The sequence below is a fragment of the Blennius ocellaris genome, assembly GCF_963422515.1.
Source record: "Blennius ocellaris genome assembly, chromosome: 16".
NCBI lineage: Eukaryota > Metazoa > Chordata > Actinopteri > Blenniiformes > Blenniidae > Blennius > Blennius ocellaris.
Window position 1 is genome coordinate 19,889,374 of NC_137665.1, and position 12,445 is coordinate 19,901,818.

General features: G+C 45.7%; 1 protein-coding gene across 1 annotated transcript; it reads left to right on the forward strand.

Annotated features, from left to right (window-relative positions):
- The first annotated feature begins 2,988 nt into the window (after positions 1-2,988).
- Positions 2,989-10,660, forward strand: rdm1 (RAD52 motif containing 1). Its single transcript, XM_080510800.1, has 8 exons — positions 2,989-3,174; positions 4,266-4,393; positions 8,213-8,392; positions 8,591-8,719; positions 8,796-8,979; positions 9,707-9,805; positions 10,018-10,091; positions 10,202-10,660. Exons 2-8 carry the CDS (start codon positions 4,295-4,297, stop codon positions 10,280-10,282), a joined length of 846 nt encoding a protein of 281 aa, XP_080366926.1. The 5' UTR covers positions 2,989-3,174; positions 4,266-4,294; the 3' UTR covers positions 10,283-10,660.
- The last annotated feature ends 1,785 nt before the right edge of the window (positions 10,661-12,445 follow it).

The window sequence follows — 12,445 nt, forward strand, 5'->3', positions numbered from 1 at the left end:
CCTCCTCTAACATCAGATTATAGAGCATCTTCCTCCTCTAACATCAGATTATAGAGCATCTTCCTCCGCCAACACCGTATTATAGAGCATCTTCGTCCTCTAACACCACATTATAGAGCATCTTCCTCCTCTAACATCAGATTATAGAGCATCTTCCTCCTCTAACATCAGATTATAGAGCATTAGAACTGGACCTTGGGCCTGCTGGTTCCTCCGGGTGCTTTGATCCGGAACACGTTTTATGAAACTATGTGTGATGTTTCTCCTGGAGGAGGTAAAGAGGCAAACTAATGTCTGGGATTCTTCACTTGTTCTTATCTCAAGGACACAGTGACTCCCGAGCAACAGACTCCTGCAGGTGTTTCACCTCACTGATATGGAGCGTCGCCATGACGCTCTGGTTCAGGCATCTTCCGATACGGAAAAATAAAGTGGCATTGCACTTCAGCTAAGAACAATACTTGCTATCCCTCCAAGAGCATCTTCTTCCTCTATCAGATTATAGAGCATCTTCCTCCTCTAACACCAGATTATAGAACATCTTCCTCCTCTAACATCAGATTATAGAGCATCTTCCTCCTCTAACACCAGATTATAGAGCATCTTCCTCCTCTAATCCCGATCATAGAGCACCTTGTGGAAGCCCATCTGTACTCACCATGAGTTTGAGGAGAGTCATAGAGTGGTTGTTGACGCTGCCGTACTGTTCCAGCCAATCACAGCCCAGCACGGTGGGCAGGACGCTGCAGAGGAGCAGGAGAGTGGAGGTCCAGCTGAACATGGTGGAGCTCAGTTCAGTGAAAATGAGTCCAACAAACTTCATATCCAGGTTTTTATTCAAGCCTGAAAACAGAAAGAGTGAAAGGAGAAAAGTCCCATCTACTTTCTACTCTCCCTTTCCACACTCACTCTATTCTACTGCTACTACTACTACTGGTACTCCTGCCACTGCAACTGTACTACCACGACTACCTCTACTACTACTACTACTACTAGTAGTAGTAGTAGTAGTACTACTACTACTACTACTACTACTAGTAGTAGTAGTACTACTACTGCTACTACTACTGGTACTCCTGTCACTGCAACTGTACTACCACTACTGCCACTAGTACCACTACTACTACTACTACTACTACTACTACTACTACTACTACTACTACTACTACTACTACTACTACTGTACTACTATACTACTATTCTACTACTACTACTACTACTACTAGCACTACTACTACCACTACTACTACAATTTCTATGACTACTACTACTACTACTGTACTACTATTTCTATTACTACTACTACTACTACTACTACTACTACTGTACTACTATTCAACTACTATTACTACTACTACTACTACTACTTCTATTGCTTCTACTACTACTACTACTGTACTGGTACTAGCACTCTCTATTTCCACTCTCACTCTACTAAGAAGAAGAGTGGAAATTGGAGTTGGGGGGGGTCAGTGGTGAACAAGGTCAGTGGTGAACAAGGTCAGTGGTGAACAAGGTCAGTGGCGAACAATCCACTGCCGGTCAGGGGTGAACAAGGTCAGTAGTGAACAAAGTCAGAAAAAAACAAAAAAACAAACTACTACTACTACTACTACTAGCGTTACTACTATTACTGCTACTACTATTACTGCTACTACTATTACTACTACTACCACTGCTACTACTACTACTACTACTACTACTACTACTTGTATCATTCCTACTGGTACTGCTACTTTCACCACTACTACCACTACTACTACTACTACTACTACTACTACTACTACTACTACTACTACTACTACTACTACTACTTGTATCATTACTACTGGTACTGCTACTTTCACCACTACTACCACTACTACTACTACTACTACTACTACTATTACAACTACTTGTACCTGTACTACTACTACTGGTACTGCTACTACTACTACTACTACTACTTGTAGTACTACTACCACTCCTACTAATACTACTACTATTACAACTACTTGTACTTGTACTACTACTACTGGTACTGCTACTACTACTACTACTTGTACTACTACTACCACTACTACTAATATTACAACTACTTGTACCTGTACTACTACTACTACTGGTACTGCTACTACTACTACTACTACTACTACTACTTGTACTACTACTACTACCACTACTGCTAATACTACTACTATTACAACTACTTGTACTTGTACTACTACTACTGGTACTGCTACTACTACTACTACTACCACTACTGCTACCACTACTTCTAATGCTACTACTATTACAACTACTTGTACCTGTACTATTACTACTACTACTGGTACTGCTACTGCTACTACCACTACCACTCATACTACTACTATTACAACTACTTGTACCTGTACTACTACTACTACTACTACTACTACTACTACTACTGCTACTACTGTGTCTGTTGCAGCAGGTTGAGTCTGTTACATCACACCTCCAGTTTCACTCAGACTTTTTGTTTCGTCACTTTCATTTTCCAGCCTCTGAGCTCAGCGTGTGTGTGTGTGTGTGTGTGTGTGTGTGTGTGTGTGTGTGTGTGTGTGTGTGTGTGTGTGTGTGTGTGTGAATGTGCTTCCGTCACAGTGATGTCACCATCGTTTTCACTTTCTCAGGAGTCAGAAAGTGAAAACGCTCCACCTCTTCCGGAAGGAAGGGAAGAGTAACTACATGAAGAAAAAAGAAAAAGAAGAAGAAGAAGAAATACTGCAGAACAATAAAGAAAAAAAGGAGAAAAAAACTTCAAAAAGAAAAGAAAAAGAATCAAATGATTCGAAGTGGTTCTGTCATTCATGGTGACGTCAAAAAAAAAAGATAATAATCTGCTTCAATTTGAGGACGCTGTGATTGACCAGGTCACGGTGACGTCAGTCGACAATCCCATTGGTTCCCGACTAAGCCCCTCCCACTCTCGCCAGTTCGATTTGAAGCGGGTGAAAGTAAGACGTCGCGGAGGTTTTTTCACTCGTTCACCAGCTGACGGATCAGCGCGTGCGAGTGAATGCAGCTGGCTGAGGTCGGTGCTGCCTGGACCGGGTGGAAGGAACGCGTTACTGAGGATTTTAACTCGTTGAACGTGACGGAGCAACACGCGCTCCACAGCTTTCGGGACACGTGCAGTGACGTCACGGCGGAAACTTTTTTTTTCTCCTGCAGGTAACGAGCAGCCGCACGTGAAGTTACTTTAATGTAGCGGTCATCTGCTGCGTTCTGTGATGAAGCGGACTCCGGACTTCCGGTTTCACTTCCGGTTTTCGTTAACATTTGTCGCCATATTAGTCCGGGCATCATTGGTCTGTTTGATTTCTGTTGTAGATCATAAAATCAACGTAATTATTATTTTTTTAACCTGTGAAACCTTTTTCCTTGCGATGTTTTCAGATTATTTATGAAGTCACACGAATCTGTTTTACCATGATATTTGACGATTTGAGACTAATGTTGATCAAACGCTTTTCTTTCAGTATTACGACTGATTGAGAAGATTTCAAGTAATTGTAAAGGAAACTTTTAATTGTCCTCTTCTTATTATAGATCATAAACTAACTTGCTGATGTTGTGCAATAGAATTGTTGAGGGTTTTTCATATGGAAGCGAATATGGATTAAAAAAAAAGTATTTTAAATGTACTAACCAAAGTACCTTTTCATTTTCAGATTAAAATGTCATATTTTGACTCAAAAATAAAATTAATAATCAGTCCACCAAATTGAATTAAAATTTTCCTTTTCAAGACCGTTTATTCTGTGACTTGATTCAAAAAGAAAATGAGTTGTAAGATTGAATTTTAACAAGATGCCCCAGCAAATAGTGACCAAAACTCCATTTGAACGTTAACATGGATTAGCAGAAATGCTTTTTCACTGCAGGGTTATAGCGGCATTGTTTGTTTCATAAATACGATTTTTAATAGATCATCCAAACTGCATTTTCTTATCCAGGTTCACATTTTATGACAAAACTCAAGAGAAAAACACAAACAGGAGATTCATGCCTGCAACGCAGAAAACGATCAAGTTGACACCGTTAATCACATTCACCCATTCACACACACATTCACACCGCAGAAAAGGCGGCCGCCATGCGGAGCTCAGTCCGCCCACCGGGAGCAGTTTGTCTTGCTCAAGGACACTTAAGGCATGCGGAGATGGGAATCGAACCGGCGACCCGGGAGACGACCGTCTGCCATCCATTTCTGTTTGCTAAAAGTGAAGTTTCGCTCATGTTTGTCTCGATTGTGTTTGAAGGGACCCTGGTTGGTCCGGGGGGCAGCGGGATGCAGGTGGACGTCCTGGAGTTCCAGGTTCCTGTGGAGAACAACAAGACTCTGTTTGTGTGGGACATCCAGCCCTGTTACTCCGAGGCTCACGTCCAAGTGAGTCTGCGTCTGTGAATGTTGCATCACTGCCATCTGCTGGCTCTTGTCGCTCCGTTACTTCCCACCGCTCTATAAGAAAGAGAGAAACGAGGGATTGGGCCGGTCTGATCGGGTTCCCATATGAACGTACTGTACCTACAACTAGTCCCCCTACTGTACCGTACCTACAACTAGTCCCCCTGCTGTACTGTACCTACAACTCGTCCCCCCTACAACTAGTCCCCCGACTGTACCTACAACTAGTCCCCCTACTGTACTGTACCTACAACTAGTCCCCCTACTGTACTGTACCTACAACTCGTCCCCCCTACAACTAGTCCCCCGACTGTACCTACAACTAGTCCCCCTACTGTACTGTACCTACAACTAGTCCCCCGACTGTACCTACAACTAGTCACTCCTACTGTACTGTACCTACAACTAGTCCCCCTACTGTACCTATAACTAGTCACTCCTACTGTACTCTACCTACAACTAGTCCCCCGACTGTACCTATAACTAGTCACTCCTACTGTACTGTACCTACAGCTAGTCGCCCTACTGTACTGTACCTACAACTAGTCGCCCTACTGTACTGTACCTACAACTAGTCCCCCCACTGTACCGACAACTAGTCTCCCCTACTATACCGATAACTAGTCCCTCCCACTGTACCTACAACTAGTCCCCCTACTGTACTGTACCTACAACTAGTCCCCCCTACAACTAGTCCCCCGACTGTACCTACAACTAGTCACCCCTACTGTACTGTACCTACAACTAGTCCCCCGACTGTACCTACAACTAGTCCCCCTACTGTACTGTACCTACAACTAGTCCCCCGACTGTACCTATAACTAGTCACTCCTACTGTACTGTACCTACAACTAGTCGCCCTACTGTACTGTACCTACAACTAGTCACTCCTATTGTACTGTACCTGCAACTAGTCGCCCTACTGTACTGTACCTGCAACTAGTCGCCCTACTGTACTGTACCTACAACTAGTCACTCCTACTGTACTGTACCTGCAACTAGTCACCCTACTGTACTGTACCTGCAACTAGTCGCCCTACTGTACTGTACCTACAACTAGTCACTCCTACTGTACTGTACCTGCAACTAGTCACCCTACTGTACTGTACCTGCAACTAGTCGCCCTACTGTACTGTACCTATAACTAGTCACTCCTACTGTACTGTACCTACAACTAGTCACTCCTATTGTACTGTACCTGCAACTAGTCGCCCTACTGTACTGTACCTACAACTAGTCACTCCTACTGTACTGTACCTACAACTAGTCCCCCCTACAACTAGTCCCCCGACTGTACCTACAACTAGTCCCCCTACTGTACTGTACCTACAACTAGTCCCCCGACTGTACCTATAACTAGTCACTCCTACTGTACTGTACCTACAACTAGTCGCCCTACTGTACTGTACCTACAACTAGTCACTCCTACTGTACTGTACCTACAACTAGTCACTCCTACTGTACTGTATCTACAACTAGTCCCCCTACTGCACCTATAACTAGTCACTCCCACTGTACTGTACCTACAACTAGTCCCCCGACTGTACCTATAACTAGTCACTCCTACTATACCGATAACTAGTCCCTCCCACTGTACCTACAACTAGTCCCCCTACTGTACTGTACCTACAACTAGTCCCCCCTACAACTAGTCCCCCGACTGTACCTCCAACTAGTCCCCTACTGTACTGGACCTCCAACTAATCCCCCGACTGTACCTACAACTAGTTACCCCTACTGTACTGTACCTACAACTAGTCCCCCTACTGTACTGTACCTACAACTAGTCCCCCGACTGTACCTATAACTAGTCACTCCTACTGTACTGTACCTACAACTAGTCACTCCTACTGTACTGTACCTACAACTAGTCACTCCTACTGTACTGTACCTGCAACTAGTCGCCCTACTGTACTGTACCTACAACTAGTCCCTCCTACTGTACTGTACCTACAACTAGTCCCTCCTACTGTACTGTACCTACAACTAGTCCCCCGACTGTACCTATAACTAGTCACTCCTACTGTCCCTACAACTAGTCCTACTGTACCTACAACTAGTCCCTCCTACTACCAGCTAGTCCCCCGACTGAACCTACAATTAGTCCCTCCTACTGTACCTACAACGAGTCCCCCCTACTGTACGCAAACTGTGAACTGGATTTCCTGAACAGAGGCGGGTCTCAATGAGACGTGGAGTAGTGACTCAGGAAATCCTTTCCACAGTGTGTAGCCAGCTTAGCATGCTACGGAAGTAGCGCTGTAGTGCTACTGGACTTTTCATGATAGCATGTCGGTGTTTAGACGGATTTTACGCTCAAAACACCGAAAAGTATCGACCCGAATGTTTGTGAAGCCGTTGTACAGCGAGACGGACGCTCTGCAGCCACACGTCACCATTTTAAAACGCCAACTCGCCAAGGAGAACAGCTCGTTCCTCCGCGGTTGCAGGCAATTCACACCTCCATGACGCTACATCCTGCTCCACGCTAAACTCCCTCAAAATAGTCCGAATCATTTGTGTTGCTTTAGAGCTGGAAACATTCTGTTGCTGCTGCGTTGATAAAGAATTTCTCCAGGAATTAACAAAGTGATTGTGAGGTTTTAAAGATAGAACTAGTTTATTAGAGATGATGACGTCATGCAGACCCCCACATCGTCCTCATGGAACTAAAATAGTTTGTACTGCTTCCTTTTCTCACCTTCTACTAACCTCAAGTTGTCTTTTGAGAGAAAACATGCAAACATTCCTACATTTCATGCTTTACTGTCGAGAGGAGTTTATTACAGCCTCATATAAAATCAACAATAATGATAATAGTGATATTAAAGCAAACAGAACTCTGGTATCAGAATAATATCGGTGTCGGTAGATATTCAAATTGGGTTAGTGGCAGTCTCGGCTCCAGCTCAGTATAGATGGGGGGGGGGGGTGTTTGATCTCAGCCACACAGAAGCATGATAAGACACAAAGTACAATAACACACTGCCACAAGTAAATATACAGATAATTATAAAATGTAATAGTTTGTTTTCCCTTTGTTGTTTTTTTTTATTTTTTGTATTTTTATGCAAGTTTATATTTGTGTGCCTTAGATTTACACTGAAATACAAAGTGTGTGCTTCTCCGGCTATCTGGTTACTGCGACCAGGCTGCAAGGACGTCACAGACGGCGTCGGTTTGTTTTTTTGGGGGGGCGGCTTTGTTCAGCAATTTTCGTATATCCATTGTGACGTCAGTGATACGTGAGAGGCGACTGAAAATATACAGGCGCTGGCTACTCTTTGTGGCGGATTGATACGATTAAGCCATCAGGTTGTGTGATCGTGTGGTGAGTTCAAGGACCACTGACAACTCTTTCTAAAACTGTTCGTTATGGTTTGAACAGGTCAGTGGAGTTTCTTCAGAGTGTTTTGAACACATCATAGACTGAAAACAATTATAGATAAAAAAAAATAAAACACTGCATTCTGACTGAGGGGGTGGGACGGCCCCCCTCTTGACGCCGGGACTGGGTATCGGGATCGGAAGTAAAAAAAAAAAACCTGTATCGGTGCTTCCCTAAAAGAAATAACTGTCTCTTCCTTTCGTCAATTAAAAACAAAATGCAAACATTGGCTCGTCTCAAAAACTGATTTTATTCCAGTTAAGCCTGAAACGCGATCAGAAGTCCGTTAGATTGAACCTTCAGCTGTTTCCTGTTCAGGCTCTTCTGTTATTGTTGCCATTGGGCCTGTTGGTAGAGTTTCCAGAGCGGCTCCGTCAGGTGGTGGAGGTTAACCAGCCGGTGTGTCCCGTCAGGAGCAGCTCCTCGCCGTCTTCTCGTCCGTCGGGCCGCTCTACCTGCTGAAGGTGGGTCTGAACGCTCCTCAGCAGCCGCCCGGTTTCTACGCCCTCGTCAAGTTCTACTCCGCCGCCCACGCGGCCGCCGCCCAGAGGCTCACCGACGGACAGTCGCTGTTCCAGAGCACCGCTCTGAAGGTGAAGGCTCCTCTTCTTCCTCATCCTCCTCCTCTTCTTCATCCGCATCATCCTTCTTCTGTGTGTGTGTGTGTGTGTGTGTGTGTGTGTGTGTGTGTGTGTGTGTGTGTGTGTGTGTGTGTGTGTGTGTGTGTGTGTGTGTGTGTGTGTGTGTGTGTGTGTGTGTGTGTGTGTGTGTGTGTGTGTGTGTCCGTCCAGGTGAGACTCTCCTCCAAACGGACTCCTCACTTCCTGTTTGACAGGCCCCGCCCCCTAAGCCACGCCCGCTGCCTGGGACTGGCCAATCACTGCCTGGGCTTCAATGGCTGGACCTCTGACATCATCCAGGTGAGCAGACGAGCGCTTCCTGCTCCGGTTTAAGGTGAGCTCGTCTGAGCCGGTTGACGGTGTGGTTCGTCTGTAGCTGACGGAGCTCCCTGCCGAGGACGGCGAGGGCGAGGGCGAGGGCGAGGGCGGCGCCGGTGAGCAACCGACTTCCGGCCACACGAAGACGCTGAAGTTCGGCTGTTTGCTGCAGTTGAGCTTCCCTCAGCACGGAGTGACCACCAGGGGAGCAGCGGTGGTGGAGGACAGCTTCACCTGTACAGGTAGCACTCTGCCCACAGCCTCACCTGGAGTCGCAATGTGTGTGGCCGCACACACACACACACACACACACACACACACACACACACACACACACACACACACACACACACACACACACACACACACACACACACACACACACAGAACCTCAGGCTGCACTTTGTGAGGTTTCTTCAGGGTTCTCATCAGACTAATGTCTGATTGAAGGTAATGAAACCTTGTTGGTGCTCTGCTCACTATGACGCTGACTCTCTCTCTCTCTCTCTCCATCTCTCACTCTCTCTCTCTCTCTCTCTCCATCTCTCACTCTCTCTCTCTGTCTCTGTCTCTGTCTCTCTATCTCTGTCTCTCTATCTCTCTCCCCCTCTTTCTCTCTCTATCGCTCTCACTCTCTCTCTCTTTTGCTCTCTCTCTCTCTCTCTCTCTCTCTCTGTCTGTCTGTCTCTATCTCTCGATCTCCCTCTCTATCTCTCCCCCACCTCTCTCTCGCCCCCTCTCTCTATCTCTCTCTCTCTGTCTCTCTCTCTCTCTCTCTGTCTCTCTCTCTCTATCTCCCTCTCTATCTCTCCCCCACCTCCCTCTCGCCCCCTCTCTCTATCTCTCTCGCTCTCTCTCACTCTCTGTCTCTATCTCTCTATCTCTCTCTCTTTCGCTCGCTCTCTCTCGCTCGCTCTCACCCCCCCCCCCCCCTCTCTCTCTCTCTCCCCCCCCTCTCTCTCCCTCCAGGTCCCGAGGTCTTCCTCCAGAAACGCTGCAGACTTCAGAAGATAGTCAGAGAAAAAGCTCTGGTTCAGGCCTTCACCTCCGTACTGCTCATACTGCTAGGTACTGCAAATACCAAAAAGTACTACCACGACTGCAGCATAAGAGGGTAATAACAGGTGTGTGTGTGTGTGTGTGTGTGTGTGTGTGTGTGTGTGTGTGTGTGTGTGTGTGTGTGTGTGTGTGTGTGTGTGTGTGTGTGTGTGTGTGTGTGTGTGTGTGTGTGTGTGTGTGTGTGTGTGTGTGTGTGTGTGTGTGTGTGTGTGTGTGTGTAGGTAATGGTAAAGTGATGGTTGAGCTCAAACAGGCAGATCAGAACACTGATGATCAGACTGAAGGACTTTTGCAGGTAAAATGATTTTGTTCCTCTCTCTCTCTCTCTCTCTGTCTCTCTGTCTCTCTGTCTCTCTCGCTGTCTCTCTCTCTCTCTCTCTCTCATCATACTGTTGTGTATTTCAGGTCAATGAGTTTTCTTGGCCTGATGTTGGTGCTGATGAAGACGAGGCTGAAGGTGAAGAGTTGGACCTGACGGTGTCGTAGACAGAGGACATGGCGGTGTTGTGGAAAAAGGACGTGACGGTGTTACAGACGGCTGTGGGGTCCTGAGAGATGGGCGGAGGCGTCTGTTGCGTTGCCTGCTCTGAGGTTGTTTCAATCAGAAAAGACTGAGTTTCCATGTCAGTGGGCGTGTCCACCACGCCGAGACGTTGGGAGGGGCGGGGTCACTGTTGGAAGACCACAGACGAGACTCGGGTGTTTCTCCTGGACCATGACGGGGAAGTCACAGCGTTGCCTTCATGTTTTGGATTTGAATTGCAGCTGTGCTCTGATTGGCTGGCCAAGCTTAGGACACGCCCCCCCTGCACTAATTTCACTGACGTCTGTTTCATCATAGTCGTCTTTGGATGCTTGTCTCAATAAATGTCACTTCCTGTGTGTCTGCAGCCTCCAGACTGTTTCATAAAAGTATTGAATTTACAAATCTGCACTTAAAACCTTGAAACTGTATCATATTAGACACTGGAGGTCTGAGATTTGGTTTCCATATTTGTTTCCACTCTACGTGTTGTGTTGTGTGTGGCAAAGTCCTCGCTGTGAAGGAGGGAGCATTACTGAACCTGGTTCCTATTAGGAACCAGACGCTCTATAATCTGATGATAGAGGAGGAAGATGCTCTATAATCTGATGTTAGAGGAGGAAGATGCTCTATAATGTGATGTTAGAGGAGGAAGATGCTCTATAATCTGATGTCAAGAGGAGGAAGATGCTCTATGATCTGATGTTAGAGGAGGAAGATGCTCTATAATCTGTGTTAGAAGAGGAAGATGCTCTATAATCTGATGTTAGAGGAGGAAGATGCTCTATAATCTTGTGTTAGAGGAAGATGCTCTATAATGTGATGTTAGAGGAGGACGATGCTCTATAATCTGGTGTTAGAGGAAGATGCTCTATAATCTGAGGTTAGAGGAAGATGCTCTATAATGTGATGTTAGAGGAGGACGATGCTCTATAATCTGGTGTTAGAGGAAGATGCTCTATAATCTGAGGTTAGAGGAAGATGCTCTATAATGTGATGTTAGAGGAGGAAGATGCTCTATAATCTGAGCAGAGGAGGAAGATGCTCTATAATCTGGGCTCGGACCACAATGTTAATAAATTCCAGTTTAATGTCATCAGCGTACAGTAACACTGTCCACCACACAGCACACACCGACTTCACGTCAAATATCACAACTATACAAACGGGTGATAAAAAACAGGCAGTAAAAGTAGACAATACAAAAAGTACACAACAATACAAAAAGTACACAACGATACTACAGTTTCAACTCACAAATACCAGAAGTACTTTTAACTTTGACGACAGTGAATTGAAAGCAGCGTAAGTGACTTTGAAATCATCGGTACAGGAAACCGGCAGGTCAAAGGTCAACATTACCAACATCACAACTGTTGGGAACATTACAACCGTTGGGAACGTTACAATTGTTAGGAATGTTCCCAGTGTCATAGACATTGGGAACATTGCCAATGTTACAATCATTAGGAACCTTACAACTTTTAGCAACATTACCAACTTCACAACCATTAGGAACGTTACCAGTGTTAGGAACATTAAAACCGTTGGGAACGTTACAACTTTTAAGCAATATTACCAACATCAGGAACATCATAACTGTTAGGAACATTCCAAACATGATCGTTATCAACATTAGGAACCTTAAAACCGTTGCCAAGGTTACAAGAGGACAGAAGTGCTGGATCACTGTGGTCAGGTTTGGTCCTTCAAGGTGTGTCTTGATTTCAGGTGGAGCCCTTTAAGTGATCAATCAATCTGAAAGGCAGTGAGCACACTGGGAATATGGAACACACACACACACACACACACACACACACACACACACACACACTGAAGCATTTCCACGGCAGCAGGAACAACAACTGGCAGTGTGACCATCCGCTCGGTGATCGTTTGCTTTGGTCTGGTACCATTAACATGGATCATTCTGGTCTGTTCTGACCCAGGTCCTGGTTCTCTTCTGGTCCCATTGGCTTTGGACTGGGTCTGGGTCTGGTCTCGTCCCAATAGCTTTGCCTGGTACAGGTTCAGTTGGAGCTGGTCTGGTTCTGGGGGTGGTCAGGTCTGATTCAGGTTCTGGTTCTGGTTCAGGTTCGGGAGGTGTTTTTTGGGTCTTGCTGGTC

Excerpts from the sequence above, each read along its gene's own strand:
- rdm1 (XM_080510800.1), top strand. The coding sequence starts at position 4,295 with ATGCAGGTGGACGTCCTGGAGTTCCAGGTTCCTGTGGAGAACAACAAG. Across the intron at positions 8,393-8,590 it reads TCCAGAGCACCGCTCTGAAG|GTGAGACTCTCCTCCAAACG; the intron begins GTGAAGGCTCCT and ends GTGTCCGTCCAG. Across the intron at positions 9,806-10,017 it reads CGTACTGCTCATACTGCTAG|GTAATGGTAAAGTGATGGTT; the intron begins GTACTGCAAATA and ends GTGTGTGTGTAG.